The sequence below is a fragment of the Pituophis catenifer genome, unplaced genomic scaffold (assembly GCF_029215685.1).
Source record: "Pituophis catenifer annectens isolate HBS135680 unplaced genomic scaffold, rPitCat1.0.hap2 SCAF_1, whole genome shotgun sequence".
Lineage (NCBI taxonomy): Eukaryota > Metazoa > Chordata > Lepidosauria > Squamata > Colubridae > Pituophis > Pituophis catenifer.
Genome location: NW_027256881.1, coordinates 56,800,769 through 56,825,559, shown reverse-complemented (window position 1 = coordinate 56,825,559; position 24,791 = coordinate 56,800,769). Strand labels below are relative to the sequence as shown.

Here is a 24,791-nt window from a genome sequence, read left to right as displayed (position 1 = left end):
CAGGGTCATCCCTTGCAGATTAAAGTTCTACATGAAAAAAGAGATGCCAGAAGTTCAAACTCCCTTTAGAAAAGGCCAAAGAACAGAATCATTATTTCTGATGCACATTGGATAATAATACACACTGGAGATGATTTCTGATACACGCTGGCTATAGCAAAGAATACAACAAAGAGGTTTCATAGATTATAGAAAGGTCTTCAGTTCTACTGATCACAATTCAAGCTGTGAGTTCTGTTTTAAAAAATGGGAATCCCAGAACATCTTCTTATCCTTATGAGAAACTAATGTAGTGCTTAGGCAATCACAGTGCAGACAAAACATGCTGAAACAGACTGGTTCCAGGTTGGCAAAAGAATGAGGAAGACTATATTCTCCACTCATTTATTCAACTTATATGCTGAATACATATTAAGGGAAGCTGGATTGGAAGAAGTAAGCATGGTTTTAAACATGGAGGAAGAAATGTTAATAACCTGCTCTGGGCTGATGACATTACCCTGATAGGCAAAATTGCAAAGTATTTGAAAGCTCTAGTGATAAAAAATAGGGCTAAAATTAAATATAAAGAAGACCAAATTATGATAACAAATAGAAGAACCAGACTTAGAACTGAAATAAAGATATCCAATTGGTAGATAAATTCTGTAGTTTAGGATCTGCCATCAACAGTAAAGGAACAAGCAGTCAAGAAATATGCCACAGAATAGAAGAGCCACGAAGGCTTGGAAAATATATTCAGATGTCACATGTGTCTATCTCTTCAAAGATCAGAAGAGTGCATGGTATTCCCTTGTGACACTCTATGGAAGTGAAAGTTGAACTTTGAAGAAGCAGGATATGCTTTTGAACTTTGTTGCTGGAGAATGCCATAGATAGCAAACAACAACAACAACAACAACAACACCCACCAAATGGAAAATCGAATAAATGGACACAGATTACTTACTCACTGGAGGCACAAATGACCAGATTCACAATATCCTAATTTGACATGTTACTGTATATAAAGATCTAGCTTTCTAGAGAAATTTTATTTTCACTCTTTGTGAGTTTATCTCACATTTTACTAACCATTGCATTTCTTTTCCAAGCTTATCTCTGTGATTTTCTACAATTAATCTAATACCAATTCAATTCAGATTTAAATCTATATTCTTTCTACCGCTCTGCCCAAGTACATTACAGTGTGGTGGTTATGGGAATCAAATTGAAGGAGAGAGTGTTATGTATACTGTTTTGGCTTTGGGACAAGACTTGGCTTTAAGCTTTGTGACAGGAAGGAGTAGATAACTCTTCTTTCTCTCCCTCCCTCCCTCCCTCCCTCCCTCCCTCCCTCTGCCATTATAGTGGCAGTTTAGTGAAGACAGTAGCTATGCACTCAGTAAAAAAAATGCTGCTGAATTAATGAAGTAAAATAATTAAGTTGTTTTGATGCATATTTGGATGGGGACTTCCTTTCTCCCTGACAAGGGACAAACAAGGCTTGATATGCTAACTTGATTTGTTGAGGAGGTGACAGTGTTTCATTTAGTAAGTCAAGGCTTAGTGACCACTGATAACCTCCAAATTTCCAATATCTAGAAGTCACTGGTAATAACATTTAGTGCTATAAAAGGGAATTATAACATATGATGCTCTGTATCTCTATAGATAACTTCTATTAAGGCATCATTTGTGAAATTGTTATTTGCAATTTTTATAACACTGATGCCAATAAATACATGAACAAGACCGTGCTTCTGGTGTTCTCCCTGACCTTCCCATATTCCTAATATCTAATACTACTATAAAAGAGGACTCCAGCTTCTGTAAAGACATATTGTTTGTGAATAAAAATGCAGCTCATCATCAGATACCATCAGAGTAATGGACAATAGGCCAGAAGCAACAAAAGATAGTATGAGGTAGAATGTGATGGTATAAGTGAGAGGGACACAATTTTGGATGAGTGTGCATGAAATAGGACTCCAGAGGGTGTCCAGGTATTCTCCAAAAATGGCTGGAGAATGGAGTGGGAAGGAATTAGAATAAAAACTAAGTTTGATTTGATGAAAATTAAATGTATTAGCACATAATCAGTCAACCAACCAAATATATTTGAATGTTTGCTCCCCCTGTAATCAATACATTCCTCCCCTCACATTAAACATTAATTTTATGTCATCATTTGGAGGACCTCTAATGCAAGGGTATGTCCAAATGTCTTAGGCCCCTGAAATTAGGGGTATCGTCACTCTGATTCCCTTTTCTTTCAGGGATCAGGACTCTCACATTGGAAAAGTGCCAAAATTGTTATATTGTAATTCTATTTTTCAAGATCACCCAGTCTTAGGAGATGTCAGTATTCTTGCATAACTGTTAGTGCTATTCATACATTAATTTCAATGAGATGTCAGATAAAAAGCTGCTAAAATCTTAAGTACTTCAAAGGTACTCAAGGGAAAATAATTTTTTAAAGCATAGTATTTGAAAAGATTGCAAAATATTTGTAATCTTCGTGTATTTGTTAAAACTATCCAAATAATTCTAGAAAACATGAGAAAATGTGAGTGAAAAAAAGATATTCTCAATTTAAGACTTGTGACAACAATAATAAAAAATCGACTGGGCTACAATCTTGCATATTTACTTCTAGCAGATGAAATATTGTTATTCTCATGAATTCGCTCAATGTCACTCATGAAAGAAACCATTCACTTGGCTGAGCAGTCCATAAATAAAACTACATTATCAAATGAATAGGTTCAAAGGAATGCTGTTGGATCGACAGATAATTACAACTGACACATACACACACCTTGCCTTTCTTTAAAAGAAAAATCCCAAACAAAGCTATTCCAACAAAGCAATGCAACTTTCTTCTACCAGCAATAAACTAAAGAAGCCATGTTGCTTCATTCTAAGAACTACTTCAGCAGTTCCAATGCTGGAAATTTCACAAGAGCTTTCTTTACAATATGCAATGCATATTGTTCTTGCTGTTGTCTGGGTTTGATTATTTCCTTGCAGATGTTTCAATACACAAACTAAGTAACATCATCAGTGCTAGCAGGGAGTGGGGTTTGTTCTTCGTTTATATGGCTTGCCCTATCAGTGTTGATGGGGGTAGTCTTAGAGATTATTTGGTTGGACTGTTTACTGTTGGCTTGTTTGGCACTTCCTTGATTGGGGTATTATTTACTTAATTGTTGGTCTCATGTTAATCTTGGAGTTAATCTATGCTCATCTGGGTGTTGATCGCTGGTAGGTTTTGGTCTTTTTGTTCCCTTTTTGGCTTACTGAAACTTGAGGTATTGTTTATTTATTTAATTTTATTTGTTTGTCAAACATGTACAAGATAACAAGTATAGCAGGAGTGGGTTCTAAACATTTTTACTACCGGTTCTGTGGGCATGGCTTATTTTGTGGGCGTGGCTTGATGGTCATGTGACAATTCTTTAGGATTTAGCAGAGGTACTGGTCTACCAGGCTTTTAACTGCTTGCAGAGCTGTACCGGTCTACTCATTTGTTTTTGGAGGCACCGGTCTACTCATTTGTTTTTGCAGGCATTGGTCTACCTATTTACTTTTGAGGGCACTGGTCTACTCATTTGTTTTCTTTTAACACTGATCAGCTGTAGGGCGGCACTTTGAAGCCCTGCAGCAAGAGTTTAAACAGTTTTTTTCCCTCTAGCCGATAAGCTGGGACGGAGGCAGCAATATATTGGTTTATTCTCACAGCAAGCTGTATTATTGAGAAAAAGCACCCACTTTTAATGTCTCTGCCAGTGTCAAGATCTATACTTTGAATCCTTGAAGAAAAAAATGTGTCTTTTTCATTTGCCTCTTTGCTTATCTTGCTCCATAACATGTACTTTAAAATGTAGTTGCTTTTCAAGTATGTATTTTTATTTTGAAATGTTCCTTACATTGGGAAGTCAGAATGAATGATGTGTTAGGAGAAAGTGAAATCCTGATAATGGATAGAATGGTAAATATCTGGACTGTGCAGCAGTCTTGATTCAAAAGAGAAAAGGAGATTCAGAATGTAAATGGATGCTTTCTCAAGAAAACAGGGCTGATTCCTGGGCTTGTGTAGTGATGATCATGCAATTGCTTAACGCATTGTAAGCCGCCCTGAGTCTCCGGAGAAGGGCGGCATATAAATCAAATTAAAAAAAAAAAAAATCCCAGAAAAAAAAATTGTTTGGCTTAACAATCAGGAGTTGTGCTACTTCTATATTCTCCGAATACTTTTTGAATCTGGATATCTAAATAACCCTTCTATGTATTTATAGATATGTCATCTTATGTAAATTATCATTGTTTATCTTGTTATTATAGTGCAGTGAAAATATAGTCCCTTATAAATAAATAAATAAAAAATTCCCACTTTTTCTTTTCACTGAGTTTCTTCACAATAAACAAAACTTTGCAGCCATTTTTTTCTTTCCTTTTTTTTTTTTTTTTTGCTAAATTATTTTTAGACTTTTATTTTATTCCATGTGGAAATGGCTAGTTAAAATTGTGGAGATTTCTAATCTGCAGTATTTTTTTTTAATTGGAAGCAAACTGCCCTGAAATCTTTAAAGATTATTCTCAGATGAGAGAGTATATGATTTTAAGAGGATCTGGTAAGTGCTATAGATCAGATTAATTAAAATTGAATATGTGTATATATCTGCCCCTCTTCAGGAATGGAATCCAATCCAAAGTAGAAAGCTCTTCTTTATGAAACCTGACTCAGATTGTTTTTATATTCTATTTTGCTTCCAGTCTTCACTTTCTCTTCTTCAAAGAATAAACAAGAGGGTTTTATTTAAGGAAAGTGACAAGTAGCAGCTGGAAATTTCACAGATGCTCCAGGACTATGGGAATGTTGCATACATAAATTTCTTGATTTCTGCTGACTGAATACCTTGTGATATTCTATTAGCAAACTATTTAAGTCAGTGAAAGCTCAATTTAACAGACAATTTAGTGGGAGGCAGTGTGCAATCTTCCCAAATGCCCATTAGAAATAACATCTAATAATTTATATTGATTTGTGTCATGTGTGTGATTATATATTTATGCAAATTGCTGTCATTTGCATCACATCATTAAGCAAATTTCATAAATTGCTGTGAATAAGGAAAATTTAATATTTTCAAAACTATTTTAAGTGGGTTGTCCAATGGTTTGTATTTGGGTGTAATGGACATGTCTGCTATCTTGATGGGATATCCAGACAGAAATATTGCCTGTTGCATCAAGAATCTTCTAAATGAGTTTTCACTACCTATATCTTCATTGAATTATTGAAGCCCTCTGTAAATCAGCTCTGATTCAATTTGAGTTGCAGATTTAAATTTAAAGACATGCTTTGATAGAAATTCAATAGAAACTGATTTGGTTTGGTTTGGAGCAATTCAAGATTTGTCTATAGGTTACAAAGGCAAACTTTAAAAGATCTGAAGCTGTTTTATTTTGGGAAGAACACAATGAAAATATCAGTAAGAGCAGACCCTTTAGAAAAGTTTCTTCTAATCGCAGACATGTTATCTGAAAACTTCTGCTCTGTCTTCTCCTTTTTCAAAATTAAGAATCTTTACCTTTAGGAAAAGGGATGAAAGAATATGGAGGCAGTGCTAGCTTCCACCTGCTGCTATAAAGGAGATTGATGTATCAAAGGAAGGGCAGAACCATCTGGAGATGGAATACACACAAAGGAAGCACACAATATATCAATGGGCTTGCAAGGTAAGTGAGATGGTATTTGGCTATGAAAGACACCTAAATATGAAAACACCATGTAGTACTATATAGCATAAGTACAGCTGCCTACAGTAAGTAACAGAGTTTCAGGAGTGTACATTAACTCTTGATTATGTCAATTTAAAATATAATAATTACACATGGGATGATGATGATAATGATGATGATGATATTTATTTTATTATTTATTTTATTTTGTCAGATTTATATGCCGCCCTTCTCCCGTAGCACTCGGGGTGGCTCACAACAATAGAAAACCCGACAACAAGTAAAAATTAAATAGTATTAAAACCAAATTAAAAATCCCCAAATACCCAAATTAAAATCCATGGCAGATCAGGGAAGTTGGTGGAAGAGCCATGTCTTTAGGTCTGCGTGAAAGGTGCAGAGATCGGGGGCCGTCCGGAGCTTGGTGGGCAACCCATTCCAGAGGGTCGGTGTGGCCACAGAGAACGCCCTCATCCTGGGGACCGCCAGCCGACACTGTCTAGCTGAGGGGACCCGGAGGAGGGCAGCCCTATGTGAGCGCACTGGGCGGTGGGAGGCCAGTAGGAGGTGATCCTGCAAATACCTCGGGCCCATATATTAGATTTATATCATACTTATGCTCTGGAAGCTCAACCAGATTTTGATTTAAAATTGAAAGAAGGTATACAATCTTTCAATTTTATCCTCACAACTACAGACCTATGAGTGGGCAGGGCTTTCTCCAATCCAATTCAGTCTGTACCACCTGAAATTTACTTGAATGATTGCATTAAATAAAATTGAAAATCAGAAGTAAAAAAATCGAATGTAGGAAGAAAAATTAAAATGATTTTATTTATTTATTTATTTATTTATTTATTTATTTATTTATTTATTTATTTATTTATTTATTTATTTATTGGTTTGATTTATATGCCGCCCTTTTCCGGAGACTCAGGGTGGCTTACAATGCATTAAGCAATAGCCTTCATACTTTTGTATATATCTGCTTAGTAGGGCTTTTGGGCCCCCCAAAGCAGTGTTCTTTTTTATACAAAGTCAGCTTATTGCCCCCACAATCTGGGTCCTCATTTTACCTACCTCGAAAGGATGGAAGGCTGAGTCAATCTTGAGCCTGGTGAGATTTGAACTTGCAGTAATTGCAGGCAGCTGGTGCTACTTAACAGCACTTTAGTCTGCTGCGCCACCAAGGATTTTGTTTCATTTTTTTCAATTGAGTAGAGTTGAACAGTTTTAAACTTTTTCTATTACAAAATTATATTATGATTTCTCTTGGGAAATATCTTACATCCATAACCAAGATTATTTTCAGGATCTGACAATGTGCTGTAAGGCATGAAATAAAGAAACCTTCTACAATATCTCTAGGAAAACTACAGTTTTCAAACTAATGAGTCCCACGCATACAAGAGGAATTAATGCAATATTCCCAACTATTTAGAAAAAGTAAATGTTCTTTGCTTGATTTTACATTACAACTCGGCTGATTTACATACTGGATTTGACCAGAGATGAATCACTAGGAATAAATTGGCCATAACTAATATAAATTGACTCACTATTTGGCTGCATTTTAATTTTCCTGCTTTTAGATTAATTGTCATGTAGCAGATCTCCCACAATAGGCAACTGGGATGTATTTATTAGTCTGAAAAGTGTATAGGCTTCCTCCTTCCAAGAATGAAACCAAACCTGAAAAGGATTTAAACTTTTCTAAAGAGGAAAGGCGATTTATGTCTCAGTCATTTGGTTCCGTTCCAGTTGTATTGTTATTGGTAGATCTTTACATCTAGCCAGATGGCTTCAAGGACAGCGATAGAGAATTCACACCTTTCCATAAAGCCTGTTCAGATTGGGCTGGTCCTGTCCATTTACTGCAATAAATGAAACTGATAATAATGTGTGTGCATATTTAGATCATTTTGTACCATAATCCGCAGCTTCAAGATGAACAGTAAGTGAACAAAATTCTGGTATAATTGAAAACTCCCAAAGAAAATAATAAAGTAAAGCCAAAAATAATGTACGACCAGCATTATTCTTAGGATAAACAAACAACTAAAAGCCAGGTAGTGTTGGGAGAGTAATCAAAATGAGAAATTGCCTTTTCCATTGTGAAAGTGGACATTACGATTTGTAAGAGAGGCACTTCTGGAATTTTTTTCTGTTTTAGACTTCAAGTCTATAAAAAGCCCTTGGAACCAGCTCTTCATGCCTTTAGAAGAACACTTTAGAAGATGCATAATTTAAACTATGGCTTTGAATATCGGTGATATTCTTGGTTACATTTTATTTTTTTTAAGCGCACTGCTCTTTATTTACATTCGCTTCTTTAGTTTAGGAATCCCTGAAGGAGGGATATCAATTATGTACTGTAAACAAGTAATAACATTTTTAAAAAAGGTGAAGTCAGAATACCAAAAACGAAAAGAACCTATTTTAGGTCACCATCTATACCACTTTTTAAGGTGATTCTAAAGATCTGTTAGTCCCTGTGTACAAAATGTGATATTTCTGCAATATTCTCAAAAATTAATGTAACATGCCCATAACTGTTTGGCTGTTATTTCTGATAACTCTGCTTTCTAAACCTGTCTGTGGTTTAGGAGATGTCAGCAGTTTATTAAAGTACTTTCTGAGTACATTTGTGAGTCCTCACACTCACAGACCTTCTTAATTTGAAGGATATATATATACACACTGAAACTAATAATTATTTATTCGACATTTGTGCTGCTTTCCTATTTTTACTTTGGGCTAACAGATGGATAGAACTCTCAAAAAAATTTCTGTCATTCTCTGACTTCTTTATTAATTGAAGCAGACTTCAAATAAATGTAGATTCTGATTAGCCTTTGCTTCTGTTTATTTAAGCATCACATTAAATAATGACTTTTTTCAAATTGTTTTTCTCCATCTCCTTAATTTATTTTTAGGGCATTGTATAATTCTTCACAGAGCCAGTTTGATGTTATTATTTACGGCACTGGGCTGGAAATTGGAAGCCCACAAGTTCTAGCTATGTTTTAGGTAACAAAGCCAGTGGGTTGGGGAACTTTGGGCCAGTCACTTTTTCTCAGCTATAAGAAGAAAGCCCAGTTCTAAAAATTTTGCCAAGAAAACTTTATGGATTTGCCCAGGGAGTTGCCTGAAGTTAATAATGACTGGAAAGCTCACGCAAACACATACATTTTTTACTGGTAGAATAAGTGGTATGGTCCAGTGGTGAAATCCAATTTTTTTTTACTACTGGTTCTGTGGGCCTGGCTTGGTGGGCATGGCAGGGGAAGGATACTGCAAAATCTCCATTCCCACCCCATTCCAGGGGAAGGATACTGCAAAATCTCCATTCCCACCCCACTCTGGGGCCAGACAGAGGGGGTATTTGCCGTTCTCTGAACTACTCAAAATTTCCACTACCAGTTCTCCAAACTGCTCAAAATTTCCGCTACCAGTTCTCCAGAACTTGTCAGAACCTGCTGGATTTCACCCCTGCAATGGTCATTTCAGATCCCATTAATTTCCCATGCTTACTTGTATCATTTTTGAGTCACTTCCTGTCAGGTACTAATGATCTCCTTCCTAAGGATTCCAAACTTGTGAAAACATTGTGTCCCTGGGACTTTCAGACTGCACTAAGCATAGCAAAAATTTCTAAGTATAGGATATGAGCAAACAACAAGAAGTATGTACCATGGAGCAGTACATAAGCCTAAATGCTATTGCTAAGAAGAAAAGACCAATCACTGTCTCTAAGAATTTGCGACCTAAATTTCAGTTAAGGAGAGACTACAGAAGCCATAAGAAGGGGAAGTAGAGGCAAAGACAGAGAATGAACATGAGTCACTTCTTGTCAGATACTAATGACCACTGTAACACATAGGACATAATATTGACCAAAACAATGTTCTTGGGTTATTTTTTTTCCTTCTCATTCAGTGTGAAGGAAGTAATATTGCTTTTGGAATCTTTGTGGATAGAAAGTCTACCTCCCACAAAAAAGGAAACCCCAAAATACCATTAGAAAAAATGTCTCAAGTAGCCTAAGAATTAAAATAGGAAAAAAAAAAAACAGACCTTCTTAATTTGCGGGATATATATACACTGAAACTTGTTTACAAAGGAAGACAACCTTGAAGAAACCCCAAGGCAGATTTCCAGGCATTCTTTCTTTTTTTCAGGTTGAAGATGAAAATGGTGACTGTATTTGGGCACAATACCTATATTCATTTATTCAATCTAGGCTCAACCCAGGTTTTCTTCACTTTCTCCTTGTTAGGAATAATGCTACTGCAGGATGGTCTTCAGAGCTATGACAGGAGCGTGCTCTCTCTCTCCTTGTCATTTTATAATACCTGTTTGAAGCTTGAAAATTCAATTAAAATTCAGGAGACAATGCCAAGGACTAAAGGCCATAAGAAAGTTAGAATGGAATCTGGACACTTTAGTTGGTGAGGGATCCAGCAGTCTCCTTTGTTGGCATTTAATATTGATGGCTTGTATGAAAATGTTAAAACACCCGATTTCACCCATGAGTCACTTGAAGTTTAGCAAACATGCTGTTTCAAGCAAGCATCTTCTCAGTGTTGAAAGCGCGAGTGTGAGCCTTGCCATTTAGATGCCACCCAGCTAAGGGAGGAAATGTGACAGATGTTGTGGGTAAGCACCGTGACATGATTCATCCTGAATGTGCCTCGAGAGCAAATGCTTAGCCTTTGATGAGCTAGATAAACCATTGGAGGCAGTACTAAAACAGAGCAACATTAACATGCTTAAATAGTTACCGCAAAGACATCTTGAAAACTTCCTGTGATATATTCACTTCCACAAGTGTAACTCCTGTGACTTTATTGCTGATTAACACCAATGTTACATGAAACACAGTCAGCCTTTTGTAAGCGCAGTTCCTAAGGCAGGGTTTGGAGCCATGCTTGTAAAGCCAAAATCATCAAGCTTGCTTTAAACAAAGAAAAAAGAAAGAGAGAGAAAACCAAAGGCAACTTGTCTCCAAATAACTCAGTGTTGTACACTCACTTTGAAGATAAAGCCCCAGGTCTACCTTGCCCATTCTGGTGACCTCCATATCTCCTGCACTTGCAACTCTCAGAAACCCAAATGCCTATGCAAGCCAGAAAATCTAGCCTATGTAAACCCCACCATATCCAGCAAGTACCATACTTGATACTATATGAGAAAGCCATTACAACAGCCAGTTTCTTCCTGAACATCAGAATTTGTAGATTTATCCATCCATACACTTGTTTGATCTATTTCTAAGACTTCTCCAATCAAAGGATTAAAAGCAAATCAGTAAAGCCAACCTCAGTAATGAACTAGTCAAACCAGGGAGGAAAAAAAAATCTGATATACAGTATGTCAGATCCACAATTATATAGCAATAATATAACAATTAATAGATCGCTGGCTCTGTTCTGGCCCAGTGCCTAGAGAAGATTCAAGTCTTCAATTCCCTTTTAACAGAATGCAGGATTGGGATTATATGAAATTTGGGGGAAGGGTGTCTTTACTTTAAATATGTAACATAACACACAGGTTCCCCAACCACATTGCTAACATGTTATAGTAACACCTTTTTAATGCCAATGTGCTCATGATGTTGCCGTTCTCATCCTCAGCCGCTAACTATGGTAGTTTAAGGTCATATTTATTCAATGCAATTTTGGTAATCTAGCATGCTTCATCAAAGATATGGTTGATGATAAAGTCAGGGGCTGGAATTGGCCCAGCTTCTCCTGGTCTCTTTTTCCTGCTTCAGGTATGCTCCCTTCTTGTCATGGTAAACACTCTCCTTTGCCATTTTGGTTTCAACAGTAGGACAGGGAAACACCAGATGTCTCTTTATTTGTAATGAATAAGTGGTGCTTTCCAAAACAGTTGGCAGATTTTACACTTACCCCTTATATACATGGATTTAAGAGAATATGGTCTGTGTGTGTGTGGGGGATTGATTTTAAAAAGGACAAGGTAAATCCTGTGGTATATAGTTGATTTAAACAAGATTATACATTATGGCACATATAAAGCAGTTTTTTTACTGCTTTTACTAACAAACAGTTGTATCTGGCCATACTTTTAGTGTTGTTATTACCTGGAGATGGTGGGGGGGGTGTCCTATTTTGCCTATTCCATTGGGGAGTGATATTGAATATAAATGGTATATAAATATTTCTTTTTCTGGGATTCAACATTTGTGGTTATAAGGAGGAGGGTCCTTGTGCCCTTCAAGGAATCAACTCCTTTTTTTAAAAAAGACTAATTTATCTCTCTGGACATTGGCACTCACAGAAGGAGGCAAGGGAAGCAAGCGATAATGTGCATTGCAACATAATATCTAAAATAATTTTATAAATAATGTTGCAATGCACATTTTCCTACAAATTATTGAAGAATCCCCAAAAGCAGCTACAGTTATCAATTTTTAGCAAATTAAAAATTAAATCTAATGTATTCCTAGACGATTTATTTACTGAATTATGGAAAAAATAACAATATTAATTAAACCCATTAGAAATAAAATGTTTTTCCTGAAAAGAGCCCTTATTTTTAACAAATAATAATAATTAGAAAAGTGACATTGCTTTAATTTTTTGAAAATATCTTGAATAAGTGACAAATATTTTTTATTTTGGGGGGTTCCTAACAGAGTCTTGGTGGAGGACATAGGTCCTAGAATCACACTGTAAGAAATACTGGCTTAACACAATGGAAAAGCTCAGTTCAGTGGTGAAATCCAAATTTTTTTACTACCGGTTCTGTGTGGCTTGGTGGGCATGGCTTGGTGGGCATGGCAGGGGAAGGATACTGCAAAATCCCCATTCCCTCCCCACTCCTGGGGGAAGGAATTGCAAAATCTCCATTCCCACCCCACTCTGGGGCCAGCCAGAGATGGTATTTGCCGGTTCTCCAAACTACTCAAAATTTCTGCTACCGGTTCTCTGAACTGCTCAAAATTTCTGGTACCAGTTCTCCAGAACCTGTCAGAACCTGCTGGATTTCACCCCTGGCTCAGTTCCTTCATAGACCTTGACAGGGATATTGAATGAAACATTACTGCCTAATACAGTTACTTTTTCCAGTAAGCAATTAAATTAAGAGAAATCCTTAATGGTGATGAGACTAATGGAGCTCTTCAGGAGTAAGGGAAACTAATTCACCTAGAACAGCAGTCCCTAACCTTTGGGGCACCAGGGACCTGTTCTGTGGAGAAAGATTTTTCCCCAGACTGTGTGGTTTTGTGTGCTGCCTGCATCCCGTGGATAGAGCTTTGCTTGTTTACATGTACCAGTTGCTGGCATGCCATGGCCTGGTGCTAGCCCACAGACTGAGGGTTGGGAGCCCTGACCAAGGAAGTGGAACCCAAATTCAAACCTGGGAAAAAGGAATGATAAACATGTATATACTGTTGCTAAGAAACAAGGCATTTAAATTATATTTTAGTGTCAGAAGTTAAGACTTCCAGCTTACAAATCACTTCTCAAGTTCATCAGTGAGAGTCAGATTTTCATTAGTAGTGTTTGAGGTGAAGAAGGGTTATATTAAAGCTACAAGAAAGCGACAAGAAAGTAGCTTTAATTGTTGTAAATTGATGATCTTACAGGTTACGAATGAAGGCGAATATATATGGCCCAGGATAATGTTGCAGGATCCAGTCTGAGTTGATCATAAAGAGAACACTAAATAGATGTAAGAGAAGTGGTAGGTAATTTTGGCAAGTTTCACCAATGGGGGATTGCCCAATAAATTAATCAAGGAAAGATCAAGGTATGCAAACATCAAATTTGATTTCCTGGACAGATGAGGCAGCAGGGAAAAGGGAAATCGACTGAATCGGGTAGATAGAAGAGATCTAAGACAGAAGCAAGCAGGGGAGAGGGAGAAACAGCAGTTTATGTCCTATCTGTGAATTTGCAGGGAGTTGATTCACATAAGAGTGGTAAAATGTGTATGGGAGTGAGAAAGAGGTGGGGTGTTAGATTTTCAACAAGCCTGTCTTCAAGATAAGGAAAAAAAATTAACTGAGTTCAACAACCTAGTTTTGTTGAAAGTCATTGCTGTACCTATATTATACTCTTGACCATTTGATGGCTGTTTCTTTATTGCAAAGTGATTTGTGGCTGTCAACCAGTGCTGGTTTATTTTATTGTATTCTGTCCCAGAGGGAAAGAAAAAGGAACCACTAGTGCCTCCCTCCACTAGTTGGAGAAATGACACAAAATTGGACAGAATTCTTCTTAGGATCTTGGAAAAGCTAATTTCTTCAACCCAGGACAGAGTCTCTTTTAACACATGCATTTTTCATTAGAAATGTATGTTTAAACTGTTCGAATGAGTTACCTTATATATTTCTTTGAAAAATTAAAAGTTTAAAACTATATATATATATGGGATTCATAATACCAAGTCACAGTATTTGATATCCAATGACGTCTTATAATGATTTTGCAACATTGAGACTGCAATCCTATAGCCTTGTTTATTTATTATGTAAATATGCCCCTTCATAAGTATTTAAATTAAAGGTTTCCCTGTCCAGTCATGTCCGACTGTAGGAGATAGTGCTGTTCTCTGTTTCTTGGCAGAGAGAGGCAACATTGTCCAAAGCAGGGGTGAAATCTACTTACCTTCTCTACTGGTTCAGAAGTGCATACATGTGTGTGTATCACATGTGATTTTTTTTTTTAATTAGATTTATATGCCGCCCTTCTCCGGAGACTCAGGGCGGCTTACAATGCGTTAAGCAATAGCCTTCATACTTTTGTATATTTTATACAAAGTCAGTTTATTGCCCCCACAAACTGGGTCCTCAATTTACCTACCTTAGAAAGGATGGAAGGCTGAGTCAACCTTGAGCCTTGGCGAGATTCGAACTTGCAATAATTACAGACAGCTGAATGTTAATAACGGGCTTTTTTTTTTTTTTTTGTCTGTTGAGCTATCCAGGCTCAACATGCACATGCATGCACAGAGGGTAAAAAACAGGGTTTTTTTTGTGGTAGTGGTGGCAGCACGAGACTGCGCTAGGAGACTCCGCATAGGAACAGGAAGTAACTATGTCTGGGTGGGTTGGCGGAGTCTTGTGCTGCCGTCGCTACCGGTTCTCTGAACCACCCACAGCCACCACTACCAGTTTGCCGGAACCAGTGTGAACCAGTAGCATTTCACCCCTGGTTCAAATACATTATTTGTGGTCAGGTAGCCAACATGAATGAGCCGGGGTGGCGCTGTGGTTAGAGTGCAGTACTGAGGCTACTTCTGCTGATCACCAGCTGCCAACAGTTTGGCAGATCGAATCTCAACAGGCTCAAGGTTGACTGAGCCTTCCATCCTTCTGAGTTCAGTAAAACGAGGACCCAGATTGTTGGGGGCAATGTGCTGACTCTGTAAATCACTTAGAGAGGGTGTAAAGCATTATGAAGTGGTATATAAGTCTATTGCTATTGCTACATCATGTAGCTAGCATGGCTACATCTCAAAGATGCACGGAATGCTGTTACTTTCTCACCACAGTGGTATCTATTAATCTATTTGTATTTGTATTCTTTCAAACTGCTAGGTGGGCAGGAGCTGGGGCAGGAACGGGCGCTCACCCCACTACACAGTGCTTGGGTCTTGAACTAGGGTTACAAAATTTCCACCTGACCAGTTCAGCGTCTTTAACTGCTGAGCAATCATGCCCCCCATCACTATTTACACGCATATAATACATATCAACTACAGTACATACACTAGAGCATGCATATTATTGTTCCATGTCTATATCAGTCTATCCTGGTGGTGGAGTGGTTAAAGTGCAGTATTGTAGGCAAACTTTACCCACAGCTTGAAGTTTGATCCTGATGGGACTCAAGGTTTTAACTCAGTCTCCCATCCTTCCGAGGTTGGTAAAATGAGGACCAGACTGTTGAGGGCACTATGCAAACTATGCTTCTACATTATAAATCTTCCAGAGAGTGACGTAAAGCATTATGGGGCAGTATACCTAAATGCTGTTGCTATTGCTATCCTGCAAAACCTTTTCATTTGGTCAGCTCACATGCCATACATTCTGACTGAACATCAGTGTTGCTTTGAAACAGTTTCTATCTTGAAATGATTAAAGATCAGACAAAATGTGAATTTGAGAAGATAACTTTGGTATTCATTCAACCAAGTTTGCTTAGAGAAGCTAAAATTGAAATATGGAGCATAAAATTAACTTTTACATTCAATAAATGCTGGAAATGCTTGTATGAATTTCTCAATCTACAGCTCTCCATGTGTTGAATTATGATCTCCATCAACACTCACCAACACAACTTTGCTAAAGCAAAGTTTCTTGACATTCTGTGCCTTCACAGAAGTTCATCCCCAAACATCAGCAAAGCATAAACTTTGTATTTGGATGATCCAGTTTAACTCACAGTTACTGCATATCTAGTAAAGTGGGGAAAAGATTCCTAAGTGAAATATTGCCATTTCACAGCATATCAGTACCATTTCCCATTTGAATTGCAGTTCCTTCATCTAAAACTCAATATGGGTCTAGGAAATTGAAATGGCTAGCTGGAAAATCAGGTCTGCAAGTCAGTACTGAAATAGATGGAATCTGATTCAATATAAGGAACTGTTAATGTTCAACATTTATACAAAATACATTGAACTCCATTCTAGCTCTACTAATTAGAACATAAATAATCTATGAACAATAATCCTAAACAATTTTACTTGAAATATATTCCTAGTAGAAATGATTTGAGTATCAGGCTGAACTATGATAAGAAGTAATCAAGTCAAGTCAAAATTGTTTATATATGCCAAATAAGTACATCTAGATATTATTTTAAATATATATCCCAAAATTATGTCGAATAAATATATATTGTATACACAATTTAATCTAAAGAAATATCTGAAATACATATTTATAATATGAATATTGCTATTGCACAAACTGAAATAATTTGTAATCTTTTCGTCATCCTTAATACGAAATATACTAAAATAAAATGGACCTAAATGTGCCATAAACTGGTGCACTGAAAGTACTTCTTAGAAATACATTCTAGAGTAGGAGCATCATTACTATCATTACTATTTAGTAAGTCTGCACTACTATTAATCTTTTCATCTTCTCATCGTTCCCATCACCCATCTCCTCCCACTTATGACTGTATGACTGTAACCTTGTGCTGGTATCCTTACGTTTTTTATTGATATTGTTTCTTGATCGTTTATTTGTACCCTATGACTATCATTAAGTGTTGTACCTTATGATTCTTGATGAACGTATCCTTTCTTTTATGTACACTGAGAGCATATGCACCAAGACAAATTCCTTGTGTGTCCAATCACACTTGGCCAATAAAAAATCTATTCTATTCTATTAAATTATCAATGAAGTTAATTTTCAGCAACATTAAACTGGCCCTGCCTGATCCAGGGAAACATTCTTGCCAGCAATCCCAAAGTTGTGATCTTGTGTATGAGTCTCTAATCAAGAACTACTTTCTAGGGCAGGGGTGGCCAACCCCTTTACAATCCATGAACCATGTTGGCTTAGGAATTCTGGGAGGTGAATTTAATCACCTGTGAACAAAATCTATTTCTATAAAGATAAATAGGGTATCAAAGTTTCTGGGCATATACTGAGATTCTAAGTAAAAACATTGTAATTCTAGAGAAATGAACATACATTCTATTATCCAGTACCACCATTATTTCTAGAACCACAAATACTTGCAATTTGATAGATTTTCAGGTTCCATGAACTGGGGGAAAATCTTTTATTTCTTAGGTTGTATTAATTTGCAGATAGTCATTGAAACCATGAAAGGGTTTTTTAATTAGGGTTTTTAATAATCTTTTAAGAGGGATTGGGAGGACGACCAAGGGGGATTGGGGGGGGGGGTAATCCACCAAGGTCGGAGCCGAGCCCGGCATGGAGTAACAGTTTGGAGGGTGCAGGACGAGGGGCTGGGGAGGTGATGGAGGGCCATCCTAATGAGGGATGTACTATCAGCATGGTGGATGGGAGGGGCAGATATGGCAGGAGCAGGGGGGCATATCATGTGTTGGGGGTGCACACTTGCTGTTTGAGACCAATTGCGCACCCCAATCCCCAATGCTCTCGGGTACTAGGCTGCACAGATACCCAGGACCTGGGCCTACGGCTGATGCTATGCAACGCCAGGTCCGTGGTAAATAAGGCCCCCCCTCATCTACGATCTTATACAGGAGGAGGGAGCGGACCTGGCGGGTATTATGGAGACCTGGTTGGGCCCGGAGGGAGGGGTTCCTCTGGTTGAGATGTGCCCACCAGGCTTCAGAGCATTCCATCAGCCGAGGGCCCAGGGGAGGGGCGGGGGGTGGCGGTTATTATTAAAGAAGGTCTTGGTCCGAGGGAGACCACTGTGCCACAGATTGCCGGGTGTGAGTCCCTCTTTGTGAGGTGGGGTCAGGGGTTCAGATGGGCTTGTTGTTAACATACCTGGCTCCCTGCCCCGTGGCAACGGCCCTACCCGAGCTACTCGACGTGATAGTCACAGTGGCAGTTGATACACCCAGGCTTATGGTCATGGGTGATTTCAACTTGCCATCCGTTGATGAAATGTCTGAGATGGCCCGGGAGTTGATGGCTTCCATGATGGCCATGGACCTGACCCAGTTAGTTCATGGCCCCACTCACAGGGGAGGACACACTCTGGACTTGATTTTTGTCTCTGGCCAGTGGTTGGTGGTCTTCTTATAGGGGATATAGAGATGGAACCCTTGTCATGGACAGATCACTCACTCCTTCGCCTGGACCTTTGAACTGCTGCACCCTGCCACAGGGAGGCAGAACCAATAAGGTGGGTCCGCCCCAGGTGCCTGATGGATCCTGATAGGTTCCAGATGGAGCTTGGGCCATTTCCTGAGGACCTGGCACATGACTCGGCCGAGGACCTGGTAGCTGCCTGGGATCGGGCGGCTGGTGGGGCTTTAGATTGAGTCGTGCCTTTGCAGCCTCTGACCCGGTGCCGATCCCATGGGGCTCCATGGTTTACCGAGGAGCTGAGGGAGATGAAGTGCTGGAAAAGACGCCTAGAGAGCGGTTGGAGGGCCAGTCTCGCTGAATCTGACCGAACACTGGTAAGGTCGCATATTAAGACCTACCTAGTTGCGATAAAGGTGGCAAAGTTTAATTACTTTTCTGCTCTTATTGCATCATCAGATGATCATCCGGCCATCCCATTCAGGGTGACCCGCTCTCTGTTACATCTGGGAGTGCGGGAGGACCCCTTGGAAGGCAGGGCCAAGGATTTCGGACAATATCTGTATGACAAAATTGCACAGATTCGGGGGGATTTGGACTCTGACTGGGTAGATTCGGGCAGGGTGGCAAGGAATAGTCTTGAGAATGTTATCTGGGAAGAGTTTGACTCTGTGACCCCTGAAGACGTGGACAGGATTTTGGGGAGACTTAGTGCGGCCACGTTTGCTGGACCTGTGTCCCTCCTGGTTAGTACTGGCTTCCTGGGAGGTTACACGAGGCTGGCTTCAGGAAATTATCAATGCTTCATTGAGTGAGGGTTACTTCCCCATGGCCTTGAAAGAGGCGGTGGTGAGGCCTCTCCTCAAGAAGCCTTCCCTGGACCTGGCAGTATTAGCCAACTACCGTCCCATCTCCAACCTTTGCTTTGTGGCGAAGGTTGTTGAGAGTGTGGTCGCATGACAGTTTCCACAATACCTGGAGGAAACATCTTATCTAGATCCATTCCAGTCGGGTTTCAGGCCCAGATACAGCATGGAAACGGCATTGGTCGCATTGGTAGATGATCTCTAGAGGGCTCAGGACATGGGTTGCTCCTCTGTTCTGGTCCTGTTAGACCTCTCAGCAGTTTTTGATACCATCGACCATGGTATCATGCTGCGCCGGTTGGAAGAGTTGGGGATGGAGGGCACCGTGTTACGGTGGTTCTCCTCCTTTCTCTCCAACCGGTCGCAGTTTGTGTTGGCAGGGGGGCAGAGACCGACCTCGAGATGCCTAATATGTGGGGTGCCTCAGGGGTCGGTTCTCTCATCCCTTTTGTTCAACATCTATGTGAAGCCGCTGGGTGAGATCATCCGTGGCTTCGGGGTGAAGTACCACCAGTATGATGATGACACCCAGCTGTACATCTCCACCCCGGGCCACCCCAATGATGCCCTTGAAGTGATGTCCTGGTGCCTGGAGGCCGTGCGGATCTGGATGGGGAGAAACAGGCTCAGACTCAACCCATCCAAGACTGAGTGGCTGTGGTTTCCGGCATCCCGATATAGTCAGTTGACACCATCACTGACTATTGAGGGCTCGCAATTTGGGTGTCCTTCTGGATATGCAGCTGTCCTTGGAGGAACATCTGACAGCTGTAGCCAGGGAGACTTTTTATAAGGTTCGCCTGATCCGCCAGTTGCGGCCCTTCCTAGATCGGGATTCCTTGTGAACAGTCACGCATGCCCTCATCACCTCTCGCCTGGATTACGGCAATGCTCTTTACATGGGGCTCCCCTTGAAGAGCACCTGGAGGCTCCAACTGGTCCAGAATGTGGCCACACGGGCAGTTACGAGAGCTGCATGGCGCTTCCACATAACACCTCCCCTGCCTGAGCTGCACTGGCTTCCAGTGGTCTTCCGGGTGCGCTTCAAGGTATTGGTTATCACCTTTAAAGCGCTCCATGGCATAGGACCTGGATATCTTCAAGACCCCCTGCTGCTACCAATGGCCTCCCACCGACCTGTGCGTTCCCACAGAGAGGGTGCCATTGGCCAAGCAATGTAGACTGGTGGCCCCAGGGGGAGGGCCTTTTCTGTGGGAGCACCTGCCCTCTGGAATCAACTGCCTCCAGAGATACGAAGAATTCAAGACCTCGGTGCCTTCCGCCGTGCCCTGAAGACCTATCTTTTTCAGCAAGCTGGGCTGGCTTAACACATTTTTAAATGTTTTTAATAGGTTTGTTATTGTTCTTTTAATTCTGGGGCCAAACGCATATATTTTTTTTAACTGTATTTTAATGTTTGTATCTGTTTTTTACTTTGGCTGTGCACTGCCCTGAGTCCTTCGGGCGGTATATAAATTTGATAATAAATAAATAAATAAATAAATAAATAAAAAGCTCTTTGACTAAGTCAGGAATGTCCTTGGGAAAACAATAATGTTCTATTATCTGAATGAAAGGCATTCAAGATCACTGTTGTATGCAATATGTATGAAATAATAATTATAATAATAATACTCTTCAATAAAATTCATTGACAGCAGAATGTATTTTATTTCCTGGTTTATATTGTAACGAATTTAGAGAGGAGGGGAAAATGTTCAGGATTAATTATACATAATTTGTTCTATATGCCAAGAAGAGGACAAGCTGTGCCACTTTTCCTGGCATAAGATTTTATTTATTTGTTTGATATAGATTCAGTTTTGTTTCCTGCAGGAATTTCCCTTCATTTTATCCAGATAATAGCAATTTTCTCAGGTAGGTTGTTCTGAGAGACAGTAGCTGGTCCAAAGCCACCAACATAAGGACAGATTTTAACCTAGCTCTACTAAATCATACACCTGTGAGTTTTCAATCCCCACAAAATATTTTCCTCCCTTTGATTAAAAACACATGCTATTACTCTATGCATAATAGCACAGTATTATTAGCCTGCAAATCACCAGCTTCCTTACATGACCTCACAATTGCCAATTCAACCATTTATATTCAAGACATCATGCTTATTGTATAAGGTTAAAAGGTGATGTGAATCTATAGCAAAATACAAGGCAGTTTCAGCTTCTCATAGCTGGAAAAGAAAGAATTTTGATGGGGGGAAAAAGAGTACATTTAGACATAAGAGGACAGATTTCTTATTGGATCTTATTAGTGAACCTATAGTTCAATACTGTCATCAGGGTCAAGATTTTTTAAAATACTACTTAATACACAGCAAAGATACCAAGCATGCTTGTCAATATGCATATGATATTTTTGCTATTTCATAATATATGCCACCACTCGGATAGACATGAGACAGGGAGACTTATGCTACAAATCCACATTATAATTTCTCTGCTAAAGAAATTACACCATTTGCCTCCTAAAGGATTCACACTTACCGATAAATTAGAACTTCATCATCAGAGCAGTTATATTGTAGCTGGTACATTTTAACTCTTGGTGCTGACTTGCTTACTGTCCATTTGACTAAAGCTGAAGTAGTTGTCACCTCAGAAACCAAGACTGCCCTATCTGGTGGCCCCTTGCTTTCTCCTCGATTAGATTTGCTGGAACTTGTGATGTCAGAAAGTCTTGATTTAGGAGGGGCTGTCCGGCCTGTACCATTGCTGAGATGTGGAAGCTGAATAATGGATAACTCAATTGTTGCAGTAGACTCTCCAGCAGCATTTGCTGCTATGCATGTGAATATTCCAAAATCCTTTGAGGTTGTGATAAGGATTTCCAAAGTGCCATTGTCATAAACTATTGTTCTTGAAGAATTGCCCATAAGTCGATCATCTGGTGCCACCCAATGAATGATGGGAGATGGATCTCCAATAGCTTTGCACTTTAAAGTGGCAGTTTGTCCTTCTAAAACTAAAAATCTGTGAGTATGCTGAGTAATTAGAGGGGGCTCACAAACAAATTCCTCTTCCCGGACATACCAAAAATATCTTCCCTTTAAACCTGGAGGAGAAGCACAAGTTTCCATATCGTCGTCCCTGTCCAGACGCCGTAGCCACAGTAGCTCACAGTTACAATGCAAAGGGTTTCCACCAAAGCTTAGAGATAAAGGTGGGGAAAATGGAGTTGTAGTTAATGGAGATATTTGAGACCGGGCAAAAATGGGATCAGGAGGAAGCTTCTGAAGTCTGTTGGAAGTTAGATCCAACCTGGCTAGTTTCTGAAGATCTGCAAAGGTCCCCTCTGTGATATAATCTATCAAATTATGATCCAAACTAATCTGGTGCAAGTTTATCATCTTCATTATGGATTCCCAAGGAATGCTTCTGAGGTTATTATAAGAAAGATCCAGATCTTCTAAGGTAAATAGAAACTCTTCAAAAGCATCATCTGAAATATAATTTAGTTGGTTGTTGTTTAGAATCAAGTGCTGAAGGTTAATCAAGCCCCTCAAAATGTCCTCCCCAATTTCAGGCAACCTATTACTATCTAAATGCAAAGATCGTAGGCTTTCTAAATCAACAAAAGAATAGGGCTGGATGTAACTGATGGTATTCCTAGACAATGTGAGGTCAACAAGGCCAGTCATGTTGGCAAAGTCCTGCCTGCTGATGTTAATAATAAAGTTGCCCCCAAGTCGGAGTTCAACAGTCCTCCTGTCTATGTTTGGTGGAACAAAAAGAAGTCCCTTTGAAGGGCAGAGTGTTCCCAGCGACTCAGACAGATTTTGACAAACACAGTATTTTGGACAGGCGTTGACTGCAACAACCACTCCAAACACCAGGATGCTGCAGAACAGTTTTTCCATGGTAAATCAACGATGGGGCCTGCAAGAATGAGAAACAGTTACACTTTAGAGAATTGCTTTCATGCCTATAAATAAAAAAATAAAAGAAACCCTAAAGCAGCACATTTTAAAATCTAGTGGCATCTGAAGTGTTATTTTACCAAGTAGGACATGAGCAATCTAAGCATATACGGGATTATGTTTCATGGCTCTTTTCCAGATACTGTTGTTGGTACTTTTAGGAAAGATTAAATCTGCTGCTTTTTCTGTATATTGACACAAATGGCATCTCTTTTATTCTGAGAACTATTTCTTATTTAGCTAATCATATAATACTATTTCAGCTGGAGAGTGCAAACCAGGGGTGAAATCCAGCAGGTTCTGACAAGTTCTGGAGAACCGGTAGCGGAAATTTTGAGTAGTTTGGAGAACCGGCAAATACCACCTCCGGCTGGCCCCAGAGTGGGGTGGGAATGGGGATTTTGCAGTATCCTTCCCCTGCGACACTCACCAAGCCACACCATGCCTACCAAGCCACACCCACAGAACCCATAGTAAAAACATTTGGCTTTCACCACTGGTGCAAACTCCTTTTGGGGGGGGGAAACCTTACATTTATTTAACTCCTTGCAAACATCTCTGGGTTGGAAAAAGCTCAGAAGTCATTTGACGGTTCACTTGCAGTGTGTTCCAAACTCCAAGCAGACCTGGAGCAAATTTAAGACCAAGATAGGAACCCCCCACACACACACACTGACTACATGCAGACAAAACGTGAACTCCCCCTCCCCAAATGTATTAGTGTCAGGAAATGTTTATTTAAATGCCTTCCATTACATATGAAAGGAGGGCTCAGGGAAGGGTTCTTTTGTGTGTGATTGTGAGAAGATCACATTGAGTAGGAAATTGCTGCAAAAAAGACAAGACTGCATCAAACATGTTGAGGAGGCCAGGTTTTTCTTTTTCATATTTGGGTGAGAAAGATTTGTAACCTTTTTTTTTTTTTTAAGGGCAATTGTAGTACTTAAGTTACAGTTTTGGGGTGTTCTGAATCTTCACATGATGGAAACTTGTGTCATCAGAGATCATCACTTGTGGTAAGAATGAGCTTTAAGAGCCAATATGGAAGTGGACCTGTAAGAAAATCAAGGCATTTTGGATAAAAATTTGGTGGGTGATGCAGAATATTTTGAAAAGAAGTTGAAATTTATTCCTCAATTGTTCCTACTGGGTATAACTATGGACTGTACAGTATTAGAGACTAAATTGATTTTGAATCTAATATCAGCAGCTAGGCTGTTGGTAGCGCAATACTGGAAGAAGGACTCTGCCTACTATTGAAGAGTGGATACTGAAAGTAACGGACCTAGCAGAAATGGCGAAAATCTCAGTGTACTTGAAGGACTATACACAAGAAAGATATATTTTGGAATGGAGAACATGGATTGACTATATTCAAAATAAGTATCAGACAAGAAAATATCATATAGCTTATGATTGAACGTTAAGTATTAGAGGTATTTAGTTATCTATAGTGGAGTTAAGGTTTCAGGGGGGGAGTTAGTAGTCTGAGGATAAGTAGTTTAATCTA

The 24,791-nt window shown here is 39.3% G+C and overlaps 1 protein-coding gene across 1 annotated transcript in view; it reads right to left on the bottom strand.

Annotated features, from left to right (window-relative positions):
* LRFN2 (leucine rich repeat and fibronectin type III domain containing 2) overlaps positions 1 to 23,221 on the bottom strand; it is a 71,120-nt gene extending 47,899 nt beyond the window's left edge. The window contains exon 1 of the mRNA XM_070949800.1: positions 21,849 to 23,221. Within this exon, the coding sequence (XP_070805901.1) occupies positions 21,849 to 23,221 (1,373 nt within the window). The remainder of the gene's footprint in view (positions 1 to 21,848) is intronic.
* Between the last annotated feature and the right edge of the window lie 1,570 nt (positions 23,222 to 24,791).